The 19905-nt window shown below is 38.9% G+C and overlaps 1 protein-coding gene across 1 annotated transcript in view; it reads left to right on the top strand.

The window, feature by feature from the left end:
• atf6b (activating transcription factor 6 beta) overlaps window positions 1–9644 on the top strand; it is a 36057-nt gene extending 26413 nt beyond the window's left edge. Inside the window, 4 exon segments of the mRNA XM_034160566.1 lie at window positions 122–221; window positions 3986–4070; window positions 9060–9196; window positions 9198–9644. Of these exon segments, the coding sequence (XP_034016457.1) occupies window positions 122–221; window positions 3986–4070; window positions 9060–9196; window positions 9198–9482 (607 nt within the window). The 3' untranslated portion in view covers window positions 9483–9644.
• Window positions 9645–19905: the final 10261 nt, after the last annotated feature.

Genomic DNA, 19905 nt, shown 5'->3' with positions numbered 1-19905 from the left:
ATTATTCTCTTACTGATATTTTAGTTGAAACGTTTATCTTTTTTACCCCATCAGTCTGCATTTTAAATCGTTTTACGATTTAATAAACTCTTCCTAAATTTCACTTTGTTTTTCTTTCCAGTCAGCTGCAGGTTGTTTCTGGCCCTGAGGTCACCTACAGCGACTTCTTGGATGCTATTGACCGCAGAGAGGACACGTTCTACGTCGTCTCTTTTCGGCGGGTGAGAAGCGGTTGAACTAAAAATCCAGACATCTCGTCAGTACTGAACCGTCCTTGTGGTGCTGTCTACGTCTTCCTGGAGCCTCATATACAAAGCGTGCTTACACACAAAAATGTGGTGTACGTCCGTCTCCATGCCAACATTCATATGTATCAAAAGAGAAATGACTGTGGAAATGTGATGTGTGTCACGCAAAAATCCTGGCTGGCGTACGCACGTTTCTACAGCTGTTGTTCCACTGTGGGCATGTAGAGGTGATGCTGGGAACTGTTACTAGTGTGAAAACAGGAAGTCGTCAGAGTGATGTGCACATCAGCAATATGGTGATGAACAATTAACGCACCCATGTGTTTGGAGTTACATGGTTGGATATCAAAGCATGCGCAAAGTGATGCATAAAATGTCACTAACAGTGGCTGTATTAGCGTTGTTAAAGCACCTTGTAAATGGTGCATTCCAATGTGAGCATGTACTCGGGGAATGCGAGGATTTACTTGCAAATGATGATAATTGGCTCATAAACCGATTTCAATTACCAAGTCCACTGTGACTGGAGTTGCGCACAGAACTCTGGCCGGCCCAGAGCGCAATACGCTGAGGAGCAGAGGTTGTCTGTGACCACACAGGTGCTGACCACACTGTGTGAGCTTGCTGTGTGGAACGCAATCATCCGGATCTCATCCAGGTACATTCCAACATTACAGCACATTTTGCAGCGAGAGCTGGTTTCCTGAATGTAATCAGAGCTATTAACTGCACACATATTGTCATGAAGGCGCTATCACATGATGAATTTATCTTTGTTAATAGGAAACATTTTCATTCCATTGATGTTCAAATCATGTGGTGCGCAAATGTGCATCAGGCTGGAGGCTGCACGGTGCACGATGGGGGCTTCTTGGTGTTAAATAATTGATCTTTGTAGTTGTTCCTAGCGAAAGCCAGCACAGAACCATTTGGGCATGTGCTCATTCAAATGTTTTTAAAAAAATTATTATTATTAATATGTTTTCTTTTTCTTGATGGTGAAACTAGAGATGAGCCTGTTAACAAGCCCCCCGACTGTGTTCAGTATTTGTCAATAAAAGCATGTATAATGTTAATGTCACACACTGTCAGCAGCCGTGCACCCAATACCTTTTTACTTCAGTGTGTCTGTGCTCAGTTCAGCATTTTCACACACAAGCAATTTCCGTTTTACATGACAGTGAGCTGAGAGAACAGTGATCTAACCACAGCTTTCGCTGTTTTTGCACGTTGTCTATGAAAGTTCTTTAATTTTTACACACAACCACGCAGAGACGATGGCGGACGTCATCAAACACACAACACTCCACACTTATGGTGCTGTCAGCATGACACAACCAGGCTATTTGAATACAACCCCTGGCAATAATTATGGAATCACCGGCCTCGGAGGATGTTCATTCAGTTGTTTAATTTTGTAGAAAAAAGCAGATCACAGACATGACACAAAACTAAAGTCATTTCAAATGGCAACGTTCTGGCTTTAAGAAATACTATACGAAATCAGGAAAAAAAATTGTGGCAGTCAGTAACGGTTACTTTTTTAGACCAAGCAGAGGGAAAAAAAAAATATGGACTCACTCAATTCTGAGGAATAAATTATGGAATCACCCTGTAAATTTTCATCCCCAAAACTAACACCTGCATCAAATCAGATCTGCTTGTTAGTCTGCATCTAAAAAAGAGTGATCACACCTTGGAGAGCTGTTGCACCAAGTGGACTGACATGAATCATGGCTGCAACACGAGAGATGTCAATTGAAACAAAGGAGAGGATTATCAAACTCTTAAAAGAGGGTAAATCATCACGCAATGTTGCAAAAGATGTTGGAGGTTCACAGTCAGCTGTGTCTAAACTCTGAACCAAATACAAACATGGGAAGGTTGTTAAAGGCAAACATACTGGTAGACCAAGGAAGACATCAAAGCGTCACGACAGAAAACTTAAAGCAATATGTCTCAAAAATCGAAAATGCACAACAAAACAAATGAGGAACGAATGGGAGGAAACTGCAGTCAACGTCTGTGACCGAACTGTAAGAAACCGCCTAAAGGAAATGGGATTTACATACAGAAAAGCTAAACGAAAGCCATCATTAACACCTAAACAGAAAAAAACAAGGTTACAATGGGCTAAGGAAAAGCAATCGTGGACTGTGGATGACTGGATGAAAGTCATATTCAGTGATGAATCTCAAATCTGCACTGGGCAAGGTGATGATGCTGGAACTTTTGTTTGGTGCCGTTCCAGTGAGATTTATAAAGATGACTGCCTGAAGAGAACTTGTAAATTTCCACAGTCATTGTTGATATGGGGCTGCATGTCAGTAAATGCACTTGGGAGATGGCTGTCATTACATCATCAATAAATGCACAAGTTTATGTTGATATTTTGGACACTTTTCTTATCCTATCAATTGAAAGGATGTTTGGGGATGATGAAATAATTTTTCAAAATGATAATGCATCTTGCCATAGAGCAAAAACTGAAAACATTCCTTGCAAAAAGACACATAGGGTCAATGTCATGGCTTGCAAATAGTCCGGATCTTAATCCAATAGAAAATCTTTGGTGGAAGTTGAAGAAAATGGTCCATGACAAAGCTCCAACCTGTAAAGCTGATCTGGCAACAGCAATCAGAGAAAGTTGGAGCCAGATTGATGAAGAGTACTGTTTGTCACTGATTAAGTCCATGCCTCAGAGACTGCAAGCTGTTATAAAAGACAGAGGTGGTGCAGCAAAATACTAGTGATGTGTTGGAGCGTTCTTTTGTTTTTCATGATTCCATAATTTTTTCCTCAGAATTGAGTGATTCCATATTTTTTTTTTCCCTCTGCTTGCTCTAAAAAAGTAACTGTTACTGACTGCCACAATTTTTTTTCTGATTTCTTATAGTGTTTCTTAAAGCCAGAAAGTTGCCATTTGAAATGACTTTAGTTTTGTGTAATGTCTGTGATCTGCTTTTTTTCTACAAAATTAAACAACTGAATAAACATCCTCCGAGGCCGGTGATTCCATAATTTTTGCCAGGGGTTGTACAATGCATATTTAGATAGAGGAGTGGCCAGGGAGAAGTTTGGTGTGTGTGTGTGTGTGTGTGTGTGCAAGCGTGCTAAATCCACGTTCGGTGGGATGTACAAACCAAACATGCGTGCCTGATTCAGGGTTTTGGCGTACGCCAAGTTTTAGTAGAAAGTCAACGCATGTCTTTGTACATGAGGCCCCTGGTGTTTGAACAAGACAGCACTTTATATCGTCTGTAATGAGCAGGCTGGTGTAGAACCCATGGAGTCAGTCAGTGAGTCCACAGATCTTCTGTAACTCCAAAAAACTCCACCAAATTCGGTTCTGACGTTTTGGGTTCTGATGGATACTTGTAATGATAATGCTTTGGGTCATGTTGGTATTTTTAATATGCACAGTGTAAAGTCTAAGTACTCTTACTAATCAGAGGTTCTTGATGGCCACTAGAGGCCACTGTTAGTTGTTTAAAGACCAAATTTTGGAAGTAAAAGTCCTTCCATTTGAAAATTCTTTATCAAGTTTTTTCTGAATTTGAATATTTTAATATTCAGTTCAGAGAGTCACTTTTTTAAAACATTTTTTCTGTTTATGTGGGGAAAAAAATTTAATATGAACCTGATTTTGGAGCGAGTTAAAGGACTTCATAGCAGTTTCCTTGACTGTTTGAATTCAGATTGGACTGAAACTAACTGTATAAACTATGTTTATACAGGACCATCTGCTGTTACCCGCCATCAGCCACAATAAAACTAGCAGACCCAAGATGTCGCTGGTCATGCCGGCCATGTCCGTTAACGGTGAGTCTGTGAGAACTGTAGTGACATCAGTAAAATGATCTCTTTAATTGATATTTATTCTTTATGGTTCACAGATTTAATGGTTTATTGCAAATAAACAGAAATTCACAAACTTTTTTTAACCCTCAGAGTAGTCATTTTCTGCTCAAACGTCACAAAGTGCAGCGATCAAAGAAGATCAGATTAAAAAGATGTTTATCATAGTTGTGTAAGAGTTTCTTTTGGAGAGATAATAACTGCAGTCAGACTGTATAATACCTTAAAATGTTTCTAGCACCATAATCTCCTGCTGATTTTGCACTATCAACTATGTTTACCATCACCTTTTGTGCTTTATTACATGCACAACTGTGCAATTTATCCTGTGCAATAATTTTGCCATGTCTATACATACTTATACTCACTATATTCTATTTTTCACGTAATCTGTTCACATCAGTATTTATGCACCCACCAGCAAACGTAATATATTTTAGTCACCTTCCTTTAATGTAAATATTTTTTTTTTTCTTTACTACAGTACAACTAATTTACCGCGCTGTGGGATCAATAAAGTTTATCTTATCTTATAATATGCAGACAGTGTATTTAGTCTGGTTTTCTTTCCAAATCAAAGCAAAACGCTGAGAGAAAGGGTGTATGACTGATGACATTTCCTCCAACTTCTGCACAAATATCTGTCAAATACTTTTGTGTTTGTGTATGTTTTTTTTGTTTTTTGTTTTTTTATTTGTTGTTGTTGTTTTTCCCCTGTCATGTAAAATTAAAGCAGACAGCAAAAATAAATTAATGTTCCCACTTCCTGGATGTGACGCCACCTGGCAGATATCTGCCCGGTTTTGCCTGTGTGTGCTGCCTCCTTTTCCGCCTTAGCGGAGGAGGCGGGGACCAGCCAGTGGCACAGCTGTGTGGAGCTAAAAATAGGTGGGCGTGTCCTCAGACTCACTGAGCAGTGAGGCAGCTGTGTGCTTAATAGTTAATTTTGTTACCCATTTTTCAATTTAGTCTTAGTCTTGTCACATTTAGTCACTCATATATCATTTTTGTTAGTGATGTTTTAGTCGACTAAAAGTCTCAACATTTTAGTCTAGATGTAGTTAAATGAGAACGCAAGGTATTTTAGTCGAGTTTTAGTCAAAACATTTGTCTTTTTCTATTTATTTCGGAGCTCATTTTTGTTTATTCATTCTAGTTGACTTGTGTTCCACAGCTGAAATATTGATTAAAGTAGACCTGCATTGAAAAATGCAGTCAGATTTTTTTTTAACAGTAAATGACTTACATTTAAACATGAGATCCTTCTGAATGTAATAAAGTAAATCTGCAAGCCCAGGTCTGTCATTCAACGGAGAAATCTTCATTTGAAAATGACAAATTTACAGCTAACATTTAGCCCTCCACAAATTGTCCCTCTCATCATGGACGCTGCCGAGACGTCACAGACAAGACCCTCTCCCAGCATGCATTGCACCAGTTGTAATTTGTGGGTTTACGTCAGTTTGCATCTGCACCTTTTTCTTGTCTTATATGGAAGGATCTACTTTTTTAAAACTTCATATTGTCTTGCGGCACGTTTGGTGAGTACACATTTCTTTTATTTGTGCTTGAAAATTATTTTGGGGGACTTTTTCATACGCCCGTTTGATAGTGGTGTTGCAATGAAAATCTACTGTCTTTCACCTCCGGTACCATCGCGGGATATGGAGGCGAGACCCGCAAAGAATCCCAGTCATTAAAAATATATAAACCTCTCTCAGCATCCATGGAGCTCTGGGGCTCCGATTGCCGAGATGTGCGGTGCTGTGGATTTTGCCGCAAGAAGTCTGTCCTTGCAGCAACAGGTGTACCGGCCGCTTCGCATTAAAACAGCGAGCGGAATCTCAGGACTTGTGCCAAGTGTGCTGCAGCTCCATTCAGTAGACAGAGAGGTGATGCCGGTGTTGTGCGCTGAATCTGACACAACACCGACTGCAAAGCAGACACGGGCGGTGTGAGTGGCCCGCGTCAGCGGTTAATGAGCTCGTTAACGAGCCCGCAGACTTAATAAGCGTAGCGGAGGCAGAGAGCGGGAGAGGAAGAACGCGCCCGCTGTCGATGTCGTTGCTGATCTGAGCACACAGATCTTTATCTCACATTCATTGCAGCTTACTTTTGGATGTTGAAATCAGGACGTGTATAAGTAACATTACTAACAGATAAAATCAGTTTCAATGCGGGATCGGACTGAAGGCGGGAGCGCGTCGTCTTGTCCCTGACATCATGGAAATGATACGGCTGTACAAACTGTTTTCACAGAGGGCTAAATTTTAGCTGCAAATTTGTCATTTTTAAACGAAGATTTCTCCGCTGAATTACAAATTTGGGCTTACAGATTTACTTTACTGCATTCACAAGGGTCTTATAAATACATATCAGCTATTTCTTTCTGAAATCTGACGACATTTATTTCAATGCAGGTCTACTTTAAATGTCTGGTATAACAAACATCTTGAATTAATTGAATTGAATGAATGAATCTTCAATACAACTTTGCTAAAAGTGTCTTGTTTGATTCAATACACATTTACAAATGATGCACTTGTTCTGTTTTGTATTTATTAAAAGCACCAACAAAATAAAATAAAAACTCGTTAAATAATAGGACTCTTACAGCTAGACTCATAGCCAGAGGTGCACGTAACTGGTACTCATCATGCTCGTGTGTACTAAACATCATTGATGCACAGCAGAGGGAAACACTTTTCCTACAATCTGTCACTGCTTTCCCCTTATGAAGCGCTTCCCTTGTGTTTTTTGCTGCTCATCATTTATTTTAGCACACACAAGCACCATGAGTACCAGTTATGTGCGTGCCTGCTTATAGCCGAGCAGATTGAGAGGGATATAAATGTAACATGTTACTTTGGCCCCGATCTCCCCTACAATACTCGCGCCTGCTGCGCTCAGCCTGGAGCACTGAGACTTTGACACTGGGATAAGTTCTCCCCGACGGAACGGGGGACGTCTCATTTTGGGGAAAAACAGCTTTGGTCGGTTGTAGTATGCTGTCTGTATGACAACATTTGGACAGAGGTGTCATTTGATTTGAACAGTGATTCACTTTGAAGTTATTGCTTGTGGAATGATCCATCTTTCTACCTTTACTCTGCAGAGAGCCGCAGCAAATCCCACAACACACACAGACACGGAGTGGTCGATATTATTATTATTATTATTTTCATGAGGGACATTAACTTCAGTTCAGGAACCAGAGAAGCAGGCGATATTAAGGTTCCAGTCCACGGCAGAGAACCGCGTCGTTGACTGCCCCACAAAAAAGGCACGTTAATGATGAACGAATAAAAACTGCCATGTGAAGCGGTGGACAATTCTCGCAGAAAAAAGTCCTGTTTAGAGACTTTAATCAGCAGAAAAGGTGAGTCAAGACTGACATCTTTAATTGTGGACATGGTGCTTCTAATCAGAACCACAACGTAACGGCCCAGTTGCACTGGAATTTATTATTATAACAGCATAACAGATCATTACGCTGTTATAATGCTGGTGAGAACCCTGTATCGTAGCCATAATATGTTACATTAAAACTATCAGTGGTTGCAGCAAGAGGATATGTAACGTAGCCTGCAGTACAGTAGAACTGCTGGCACAAACGCATGACAGCTGGATTGGATGTTGTTTCTTCTTGTGTAGTAGATGAAAATAAGGAGGGAGTTTTTATTTTTTATGTCTTGCAAAACATTTTCGTCTCGTTTTAATTTGTCAACATTAACGCACATTTACACAGTTTGTCAGTGTTTTTTGAACATTGGTGCCGTCTCATTGTTTCCTCTTAGTCATGGGAAAAAGGGTTGTTGATGAACATATTTCGTCTCGTTTCATCTTACGAAATTAACACGAGCACTTAATGAGCTCTCTCTCTCTCTGTCTCTCTCTCTCTCTGTTTAAATTTTTCCAACTTTTAAACATTTAAATTAATATTCTTCCCCCCCTTTTTAAGCATTTAAGGTAATGTTTTTCCAACTTGAATGTGTTTTAAGCTTTTAAATTAATCCTTTTATCCACTTTAAGTGTTTGAATTTGTGTTATCCACTTTTTTAACCATTTAAATTTTTTATCCTCTTTCTTGAAGTGTTTAAATTAGTCTTTTTTATCCACTTTTTGATGTGTTTACATGAATCTTTTCCCCACTTTTTAAAGCATTTATATTTATTTTTATCCACTTTTTAAGTATTTAAATTCCTGTTTTTATCCACTTTTTAAGCGTAGGCTCTGTTGTCCAGGTGGTTTCCATAGTAGAGAAGCTTGAATCTTCGACTGGACTGGGTTGCTTGACGTGAGGACGTTTCGCTTCAAATCACAGAAGCTTCCTCAGCTAAAATTCTTGCTCTGGTAGTCTGACTTCTGTCTTGACTCTTGTAGAGAAGAATAAACCAGAAGCCAACAAAAGCTGGAGTTTTTAACCTAACTAGACCCCTCCTACTGAGAGGCCAACTGCTATAGGCTAGTGACTAAACAATAGCTCTAATTAGCACCTATTGTGCACTCTCCTAATGATGGGATGGAAGCCTCCCCTGGGTTAGGTTAGGTGAGCTATTGTTTAGTCACTAGCCTATAGCAGTCAGCCTCTCAGTAGGAGGGGTCTAGTTAGGTTAAAAACTCCAGCTTTTGTTGGCTTCTGGTTTATTCTTCTCTGCAAGAGTCAAGACAGAAGTCAGACTACCAGAGCAAGAATTTTAGCTGAGGAAGCTTCTGTGATTTGAAGCGAAACGTCCTCACGTCAAGCAACCCAGTCCAGTCGAAGATTCAAGCTTCTCTACCACTTTTTAAGCATTTACATGTCTTTTTTATCTACTTTTTTTAAGCATTCATGTTCATCTTTTTATTCACTTTTTAAGTGTTTATATTTGTCTTTTTCTCCACTTTTTAGGTGTTAAGTATTTATATTCAGCGTTTATGAGTATTTAAATTTGTCCCCCCCCAACCCCCCAGAAAGCCTGTATAACTCTTCACAGGGCTATGAGATGATGATGCAGGTTGACTGCGAGGTCATGGACACTCGCATCATTCCCATCAAGTCCTCTGCTGTGCCACCTTCCCTTCGTGATCCGCCTCCTCCCAGCGGCGCTCACCACAACAACTCTCATCACCAGGGAAACCAAACCTCTCTGCGAGGGCGTCACCATCATCACTCCTCCTCCTCAGCATCCTCTGCTTCTTCCTCCTCATCATCTCCACGGCAACCTGTCCCTGCCCGCCGACAGGCATCGGAATATTTCATTAGTCAGTCGGAAGGAGACTAGAGGCATCGTCATGGCAACCTCGGGAAGAGGACAAGGAGGCATGGTTGGAAAACAGTCTGACGGAAGAACAGTTGAAGGTTTGAAGCAGGAGGTGAAAATGAAGAAATGTTGAAATGTTTTAATTTTATGGTAATAGTTTGATCCAGTCTCCCAAAGTCTGAAAAAGGGGGGGAACAAGAAAAAATAAATAACTAAACCTCCGTCAAACACCTGTTTGGGGGAAAAAGTGAAGAAATTGAAATGGGAGATTTTAGGCTTTGACATTAGATGTCAATGAAGATTTAACATCCCAAGTATATTTCTATAAACTAAATGTCATGCTGTGCATTTTAATGTTTCAAACATTGTGTTTAAGTGGAATCCAAACAGGAAGCTGTCACCGTGGTTACGGGGTTTGAAATACTGAGACAGCTGAGGCATAGGTTGGTTATTATTATTTTTTTTTTTATAGTTTTTTTTTATTCTGACCAGAACGCCGTTCACCGTGGCTGTCTGTTCTTGATTTGGATAGGTGGCACTATAGGGCTGTACAGGTAGAGATCTATGAGATAATTGATTCATCAAACTTATTTCTGTGGTCTTTTTTTTTTTTCTTCTCTTAATTAATCAAATAATTCTTTTAAAAATATCAGGAGAAAGACGAAGGCAGCCGGGACCAGTCAGATACGGTGTTAAATGGATTGTTGATTGTTTAGTTCATTCGTTAGGTCTCTAAGATATCGTGGCCAAGCTTTTAACTTGATACCTGTTCTGAATAATTTGCTGCACTTAAAATGTCTGTACGTTTCATCCCCTGCTTCATCTCCTGTAAAAACAAAATGAAAAACAGATTTTTAAAGTTTAGATCAAAGTCAAATTTGAGGAAGAGTTTTCACATAAAACCCAGCTTCTCTTTGACCTCTAATCTCAAAAACAAACAGAATTCCTCCTGGTTTACTGACTAGCTGATTTCAGGCGTCTTAGGTGAAGTTTTTCGGAGTCCAGGAAATAAAAGTCAAAGTGTTTGACTTTTGTGATTGCTCGGTCTTTTGCCAAACTCCTGCTGTGCTTTACAGATTTATTTTTAACTGTTAAAAAAAATTCGGACACGGTTTAAAGTTATTCTGTCATTTGTGACAAAGAATTATAAAGCTTTAATCTGTAGCAGAGTTGAATTTTACTCAGTAAATACATGGAATCCCGAAAACGGAATTTGAAAAATCAATCTCAACTGTGCAGCTCGTCACTCTCATCTTTTTTTTTTTTTTTTTTTTTTTGGTTACACTACTGACTTTATCTTGTGGTTTCTGTGGAGTTTATATTTTTGTGTGTTTGCAGTTTTTGGCTGTAGTCAGTCAACATACAGAGACAATTACAAAAAAAACTGCACGACGGGAATATTTGTCAATAAATCGTCCGGCTGCTGCATGACGTGGGATCGTGACATCAATTTGAGGAATCGAAAAGCACCAAAACATTTTCAGCCTTTTTTTTTTTCTTTCTTTCTTTTTTTTTTTAATACACTTTTTCCGTTTTTTTAAATTTATGTCAAAACATTACCACCCTTGAAGCTGTGTGTGTGTGTGTGAGATGATGGGTGTAAATGTTTTCTATTCAGAAACAGCTGATTCAGGTGTTTAAGATGCTGTTAGATTTTAATTTGTTTTTTACAACTGTAGAAAAAAAGTAATGTCAAATTCATGGCATTCATGAGATTTTTTTTTTTATAGACCAAGCAGTTAATTTTCTTTGTTACTGAGCAGGCAGCACAGTGGATTAGTGGTGTTGCCTCACAGCAAGGAGGTCATGGGATTGATTTCCACAGGTGTTCTTTCTGTGTGCAGTTTGCATGTTCTCCGCTTGTATGTGTGTTCCCTCCAGGTGCTCCGGCTTCCTCCCACATCCAAAGACATGCAGATTAGGTGGAAACTTTAAATCATCCGTAGGTGTACGTGTGGGTGTGAAAATGTTTGTCTATATGTAGCCCTGCGACAGACTGGCGTCCTGTCCAGGATGTACCACGTCTCATGCCCTATGACTGCTGAGCTAGGCTCCACCCCTGTGACCCTTAATTAGAGTAGTAGTTGAAGATGAGTGAGTGTTACTGAGCAGAACCTGAGGTGGAGTTGAACTTCAAGGTGTCACCAAACAGTTATTATTATTATTATTATTTTATTATCACTACATAAATGACTAATCGGCTAACGGTGCTTTTTATTATTATTATTATTATTGTTACAATGGGGTCAGAGGTGCTTGCTGAAGGGCTTCTCAGCATTGATCTCACTTCACGTGGCAGTCGTCCGATTTATTTATTTCTTCTTCGTGTAACTTTTGACTATTTAATTGTTGTAAATATTCATGTAGATATTTTTGTTTATTTTTAAAATTTGTTGTTTAACTCAAACATGGTCAATATCTGTTTAAAAAAAAAAAGAATAAAATGTTTGTGGAGTAATCAGGCTCACAAAAGGAAAAAGTGACATTTCTCTATTTTTTATCTTCCGTTTGTTGGACCAAGAACTTCCATTCTGTTTGAGTATAAACCTAAAATATTCTGCCCTGAAGAGATTTATTTAAAGTTGTTTACTTTCTTCTCTGTAACTGTGAATATGAAAATAAAATAATCATTTAAAAACGATCTAGAAGTATAAATTAATTGACTTATTTTGACATTTAAATAATCTGATTATACAAACTAAATGTTTGTTTGTTTGTTTTTTGTACCTAGAAATTAAGTTTAATGAAATATCAATAAAAGGTTAAAATATGAAGAAGGTGGTGATGAGACTGAGATGGTTAAGTTCTCTTCCGTCGTCATGCCATTTTATTCAATCTCAATCCTTTTAAATCTCTTCCAGAAAATGAAAAACTTGGTTTCTATAACCTTATGATACAAAGAAAGAAAATAATTGTGAAAACTAATGGAATATTACAGGAAAAGTGTCCTATGGTGGAATTTTCCCCACATGTTCTGTTTTTCACCTTTAGAGGGAGCCAGAGAAACATTGAAGGCAATTTTGATGTAAAATGATTTCCTATTATTAAACTATTAATAAATTATTTTCCAGTTTGAATTTATGAGCTTTTAAAATTTGGAGCACTTTTTATGTAAAATTTAAAAACAAGCTAAAATGTACGATGTTACTTTGTCAGTGTTAAGAAGTTTAAGGTTTTTTTTGTTTGTTTGTTTTGGGGGGGGGGGGGGGTGAGGGGGCATCTATTCCTTTTTTTCATTTGTAGGGGTGTCCCAAAAAAAAGTGCCACATAATCATTTGACTCTAATTCTGCACCGGCTAATCTGAATTGTGCCCCCACCCAGACGTCAAGACATATTTCTTCTGATGTACTTTGAGACTGATCCAATGAGGATGCCGATTACAATCGAGCAAAAAGGGAAACTGGTGGAATTCTACTTTAGGACCAAATGGATCGTGCAAACCCAACAACGTCAATGTGATTTTACAGTTAGAAAAACTCCAGAGAGAAAGACAATATGGAGGATTGTAAAAAAAAGTTTCAAGCTGACAGAATTGTTCACATTAACAAAATAGAGATCTGGCTAAATCAGAGGAGCGGTGCACATATCGAACACATCTTGTGAATGCCAAAACACTTACAAACTGAGATGAAATTAGACATGAACACCAGAAATAAAATTCCCTGAGATATGCTTCAAGATGACGTATGGCAGATATCAGTAGCCAAAACTATAGATATTCTATGGCTTTATTTTTGTGGCACATTTTTGGGAAACCCCGTATAAACATGCAGAAATACTGTTTTCTCAAATAGAGCATTGTGGACTTTGTACACAGCGAGTCCGTGAGAATCTGTAGGTCTTTGTGACATAAATCAGACTACTTAGGTTGAGTTTTGAGTCATAATGTATAGATATATGATCTCACCAACCGAACAGTCCCTCCTAAAAATCAGTCCGCCCTGCCTTCACTGTGCATGCATCATTTCGGTGCGTCAGCAGCAATTCACCAATTATCGCCTCGTTTCTGCTTCAAACTGCACTCCAGTCATGATCTCCCTCAGCGACAGATATCTGAAGCTTTTGTACAACAATCATTTCCACATAAATTCAGCATTATTTCATAATAAAAGACGGGGGAGCGATCAGAGTGCCACAGCAGCACATCTGAGTCTGACGTGCTGCTGCTGAGCCCATGTCATTTTGGAGCGTCAGCAGCGATTCACCAATTAGCGCCTCGTTCCTGCTTAAAACTGGCTTTAGAATGATTTAAGAGGTTTTACTTTGTCATTTGATGGTTAATAATCACATTATTCCCTTTGATTACTTTTGGGTGTAGAGAGTCAGACTCAGATGCATGCGCAGTGAACGCAGGGTGGACCCATTTTTAGAGGGGATTGTTCGGTCGGTGACACCGATCTTGATATACCCAGAATAGTTTTTGTGTCAAATTGTAATTGGCCTAAAAGTGTAATTAAGTTGAAGCTAATATAGATCAGCACTCATTAGAGCAAAAGGCCTTAAAGCAGACTGTCAACTAAACACTTGTAATGTTTGTGAGCGCCACTCTTCTATGAATTCTCCTGAAATGTAATGGTTTGTGTTCCAGGTGAGGCAGGAAGTAGGTTTTGAGTGATCTCACACAGGAAGTGATGGTAAGTGTGAATCGTCATGAAGTTCGTGATGCATTAGTGAACCTCCCCAAACCTGGAGAGGCTGAGAACCTGTACTATTGAACTAGAGCTGTTTTCTCAGGAGGGGAACTCTTGTGTTCCTCCTCGTCAATCAGATGATTCCTGTAGAGGGTTCCACCAGCTGTTCTTTACCAACATCTGTTTCTGAACTGGAGAGTGCCCCTTCAGTCCCTGAATTTTCTGTTTGTATGAGTAACGTTGTGAGTTTGTATCTTCATTTATTTATCCGGATTATAAATCTAGAGTTGTCTTGTGGATCCTGATTAATACCAAATCTGAGAACCTGTCGATCCAGACTACAGGAAACCCAAATGTTTTCCGTTTGTTCTCTTAAATGTGTTGATTGGAGCTACAGGTTCCTGTAGGGGTTAGAAAACCCTGAAAGCTGACACTTGATGACTTCAACACTAAATTTGTGTGAATTCAATAATGATTTGAAAAATTGCTTTCAAATTGCTTCTTTGAGACTTAAAATGTGGAATAGTTGAAAAACATGTGAAAGAATGTGTTTACATTACAATGCTGACTGGTTCCAGGATCAGATCCCAACCTCGAAGGGAACCTGTCATGTGAGAGTGGAACCCGTTAAGTGCTGAGTGAATTTAACGGGTTGAGCTGCAGGTCAGCATTTTCTGAGGCGAACATCTGCGATCCGACTTTATTTTGTCGCCACGGGATCTGAAACTAAATATTGAAGGTAGGAGCTGCTGGAAGGAAACCTGAGCGATGTCATCAGGCCCCGCCGAGACCTTTCAGCGTGCAACATCTCTGCTGCTCCGACTCGCTAGCTCAGGGGAAAGGTCAGGGCAGGGCTCCAGTTCTGTCTCTTTTCACAGCAGGTGGTTTTGCTCAGCAGACTGAGTGAACAAACGGTTTTTCTTTAGGTTTACATTTATTAACTTCTGCAAACTTTCCTGGTGATGTGTTTGAGTAGTTAGAATTTTCAGTGTGACTTCTTGAGGTCTAATTTTTTACTGACACTTTGTATATCAAAACTGTTCAAATCACAATAAATTCCAAATGTCTGAAAACGTTTTGTCTTTTCCATCTCTTTCAGATGCAGGTTTCTGGTCCAGACTGGTGTCCTGCAGGCTGTTATGAGAGAGAGACTTAAGGAGCCCCACCGGGCTGAAGAAATGTGGAGCAACGGAAGCAGAAACTCTGAGCTGTTGTAACTTTTGTCTTTCTTGGTGTTCTTCCAGTCTGACACACAAGGATGAACAAAACAGTTTCCCCTCCAGGACGTGTCACCAACGGCACAGTTAACGTGTGAGGTAACGACCAAAACAACACATAACAAAACAGTAATAAAGAAGTAACTCTGTTTCCAGATGTGGCTGGTAAGTTATTTTTGCTGGAGACCAACATAGGGAGTAAAAATAATTTACGATACAAATATATCATATGCTATATTAAAATGGCAATGATTCCTAACAATTTGTCATCAAACTCTTATGAAAAAGAATGTAATTCAGTCTTTATTTATTTATTTGTTATTTATTTTTTGCAGCTTAAACATGAACTTTATTATGAATAACTATAAATACATTCAATATGCCATGCCTTTACTCAAGATGGCAGTTGTGTTGGATAGCTTAGCATTTAGACCATTGTGGTCTATTTTGGCCCCACCTAGCTGGGGCATAGCAACCACTTATGTCTTGTCACTGTAAAACGCCCACTCTGATTGAAAATGAATGGCAGCTTGCTGCTTTGCCTTTGTCTCTTGTAGCTAATGTGGCCAAGGGGTAATGGGGTCCCAGCTACGCTTGACAGCATTGTCAACAGTAACACAGATGCACGCTTTACTGGGCAAACTATATAACAGCACCATTTCAACATCCAAATAGTTGTGATGCATTGGGCATTTTGTAAAACAAAAGTTTTCATGTTTGCACAAATAACGCCAATGCAGACATGATGATTGCTCCAACATGTCTTGTTCAACCAAGGAAAAGACATTTTGCTTGGAGGCCGATTTTGCCAACAAATCGGACAATTTGGAGCATAATTTTGAAAGAACATGATTTTTATGCAAAGTCACCAAGATAACTGAAACTTCAAGAAATTTCAAGAAATTTGCTAAACCTTTGTAAGATTTATTACAATTTTATGGGTTCTGGGTTTTTTTTTGGGGTCACCCTGTGTGTGTGTGTGTGTGCGTATATATATATATATATATATAGCTCCAGTTGCATCCTCCTCTGTGATTCAGGAAGTGATTAGAGCCATTTTCAGTGTCACCAAATGTCACCTAACTAAAGTTAGGTGACATTTGGATTGGAATTTCTACCAGTAGAGATTGCAATTACAATCTACTTTAACATATATAATTGTTGTGAGTGTCATTCTAGAGACACAAGATTTTTATGTTATGTTTACAATTTGAGTCATTTCATAATTAATTATGCCCAAAAAATCTGAGTCTGGGACAGACGTGAGTCATACGAATGCTTTCTTTTGTGATTCAGTCTTAAAATCAAATCAAGTACATTTTATTTACCCCACAGGGAATTTTTCTTGGGATAGAGGCATGTAGCTACAAAAAGTACATAACTACCTCAGTATAACACACAACACAAATGTTACAACTATTTTCTTGTTCCGAACAGAACGGAACCTGTTTTATGGGTCTCCAGATGATTCTAATGTTCCAGTGAATGGGTCAGTGGCACGGTGCTGGTGTCTCGACTATGTTGTTATCTGTTTCATAAATGACAGCTGCACGATCCCGTGGTTCTGGATCCAATCAGCTGTTGATGCTCAGACATTTGAGTGAAACCAGAAGGTTTGTGGGCTCACATTTTGTCATTTGCGGGTCAAAACCCAACTGGAACCACAGAGGAAAAACAAAATCGGCCACGTTTCAAATGCTTTTGTCTCTGTGTGTGTTGCAGCTTTTGGCAGAACTTTCCAGATGTAGACGTCTACTTCAATTAGCCTTTTCTAAGTTTACGTAATCCAAATGCTTCCAGCTCTCACGACTGAATGCTCGTGACTGTTGGCGTTTAGAGTTCAGTGATAACAATGACACCTGCACCACAGAGATTTTTATTTTCCCTCCAAACTGACAGACCCCAAAAAATGTAAAAGTGCCACTTTTGTTGTATTTAACAAACTTCCTGCAGGAAAAACTGCTGCAGGTGATTATTGGCCAACCAGACTGCAGCCCTTTATGACGTCATAGAGCTGCTTCCTGAAACACCAGGAACAAGATTAGCTGTAAGGAGAGACTTTAAATCAGATTCTTTCTTGTTGATTTGACTTTTTTTTCTTTCTTTCTCTTTTATTTACTTTATTTATTTATTTATTTATTTATTTACTTTTCTGTGATTCAAATGGATTTGAAATTTTTCTATTTAACTTCATCAAAACAAAATCCGGCTCCTAACTGAGCCGCTGGATCCAAATAAGGGCGTCATGTGAGATCTGATTTTGGACCTGATTTTGAAAACTGCACAACCTGCTGACAAACAAAACAACAATAATTCTACATCTTGTACATTCTTCTGGATGCTACGTTATGAGGATTCGCTCATCGTGTCATCTTCTAAATCAGAATCAGAACTGAATTTATTGCCAAGTAAGTTCTCACATACAAGGAATTTGATCCGGTGTTATTGGTGTATAAACAACAATAAAAAGAAAAGGAAAAAAATACTTCTGTAAGAAGTAAAGGAGTCAAATAGATCAATAAATCAACAACCTGAAGTGTTACTATAGTAACACTGAAACTATATAGATATATATGTATATATCTTATCCATTAAGGTTAGAGAACCAATTGCAGGCTTCAATTCATCATCAGTCATTTAACTGTTTTCATGAAAATGACTAAAAGCTCCTTTTTTGACCTTTGTTGTATTTCAGTACATAAATACTGCAGATTTTTTTTTCCTCATCTGTAAAAGATAAACATAACATGTAAAGTTTCATGTTTGACCTTTGACCTTTTGCTGATATCGTGCAACAATTAGTGTGTAGAACAGTTAGTGTGTTTGGAATAATCTGACTCTAACAAACAATACAAAAAAATAAAAGGTGCAATGTAGGAAAAATGCACATGGCATTGCACCACAGGGGAAAAATACACCCGGAGAGGTGCTCCCAGTGTTCCGTTGTGAATCTTGTTTTGTGTCACTTGTGCTCTCAAACGTCAAACTGTGAGTCCTTTCACACTGAAACATTCATGTTTGTCTTTGAACAGCGTGAGGACGTCTCAGTGGACCATCCCATCATGCATCTGTGCTTGCAGTGAATCCATCCAGTGTCTGTAACATCCAGCAGATGATCGACGAGACGACAGACGTCTTCAGAAGACATCAGTAATTTTTTTTCCTTCAAAAACATCTCATATGTTTTCCATCGTAGATCCTCCACCCAAGTGGGACCTGCAACAAAATGACTTCAGAAAGGAGAGGGAGGAAAATTCTTCCAGAATGAGCAAAGTGTACTGCTCTCCTCCCCTCTCTCTTTCTTTTTTCTTTCCTTCTCTCACTCTCTGTTCATTCCTTCTCTCGGTTCTGATGAACCCTTACTGAGAGACTTTTGGACCGACTGAGTCATTAGCAGCCTCTTCATGCAGGTAGGATGACCTTTAACCTGATTCTGCAGCACACTTCTTAATTTAACCTCAATTTAAGAGAAGAAACATTTTTTTAAAAGTCTTAATAAAATGTGAATTATGTTCTGCCATTGTAATTATTTCTTTGAAAATCCTAAAACACTTGAAATTTTTTTTCCTGGAATTTAACAAAAAAAAAAAAACACCTTCCTGTAAGTGACATCATCAATGAGTGAAAGCTGACTGCTGTGTGATGTCACATGAGTGACAGGTGTTTTCACAATCAGTGACACAAAATTAAAACTACCCAAAACACTGATATGTACATATATTTTAAATAAATATTGCATCTCAAATTTGAAGAATAAAATTGATTAAAAAAAAAAATCAGATATTTTGTGCACAATACGAACACATCAGCTCATCTCCTTCTGTCATTGTGGAGGTAATAAAAATAAAATTTTCTGTGTGCGCACAAAAATAAACTGTCATTAAAAATGCTGGATGTTGTTTTATAATTTAGCCACAGTGACTCATGTGGCCATTTAAAAAAAAAAAAAAACTGACTCCTCACATACCTCAATGTTCACTCAGTCACCTGGAAAGTGACTGAGTGAAAGAGGCTGCAGACTGGTATAAACAGGAACCACATCATGTTACACACACAGAGATGTCAGTGTACAACTTGGGGATTGCTGACCTTGCTCATAGGTACTTTTATTTTCTGATCGGGAACAGAACTGAGGTTCCTCTGGTTACAAGCTCACATTTCTTCTTATTATTTTGGCTGCTTCCATTAGGGGACATCACAGCAGATGTCTCCATCTCACCGTCCTCTGTACCTTTCTCTGACACACCAACCACCTGCATGTCCTCCCTCACCATATTCTTTGGCCTCCCTCTTCTCCTCCTGCCTGGTGACTCCATCCTCAGCATCCTTCTCCCATATATACCCTGGGTCCCTCCTCTGCACGTCCAAACCATCTCAATCTCACCTCTCTTACTTTGTTTCCAAACTGTCCTGCTTTATTATTGTCACTGCCAAAGAAAATCACAGCATGTTCAGCTCTGCCTCCTGTCTTTTTGTTAGCGCCACCGCCTCTAAACTCTACAACATAGCTGGTCTCACTACCTTCTGTAAACTTTCCTCTTAACTCTTGCTGATATCTGTCTATCATAAATCTTTCCTGCTGCCTTCCTCCACCCTGCCTATATGCTTCATCTTCAAATATAATTTGTGAACTGCACCTTTAGTTTGCTTTTTCCGGCATGGGAGCTGTGCTTTGAATGCACTGGCTGTTCACCTTACAAGCCCACA

Source organism: Thalassophryne amazonica, chromosome 20 (genome assembly GCF_902500255.1).
Source record: "Thalassophryne amazonica chromosome 20, fThaAma1.1, whole genome shotgun sequence".
NCBI lineage: Eukaryota > Metazoa > Chordata > Actinopteri > Batrachoidiformes > Batrachoididae > Thalassophryne > Thalassophryne amazonica.
This window is presented reverse-complemented; position numbering and strand designations above follow the sequence as displayed.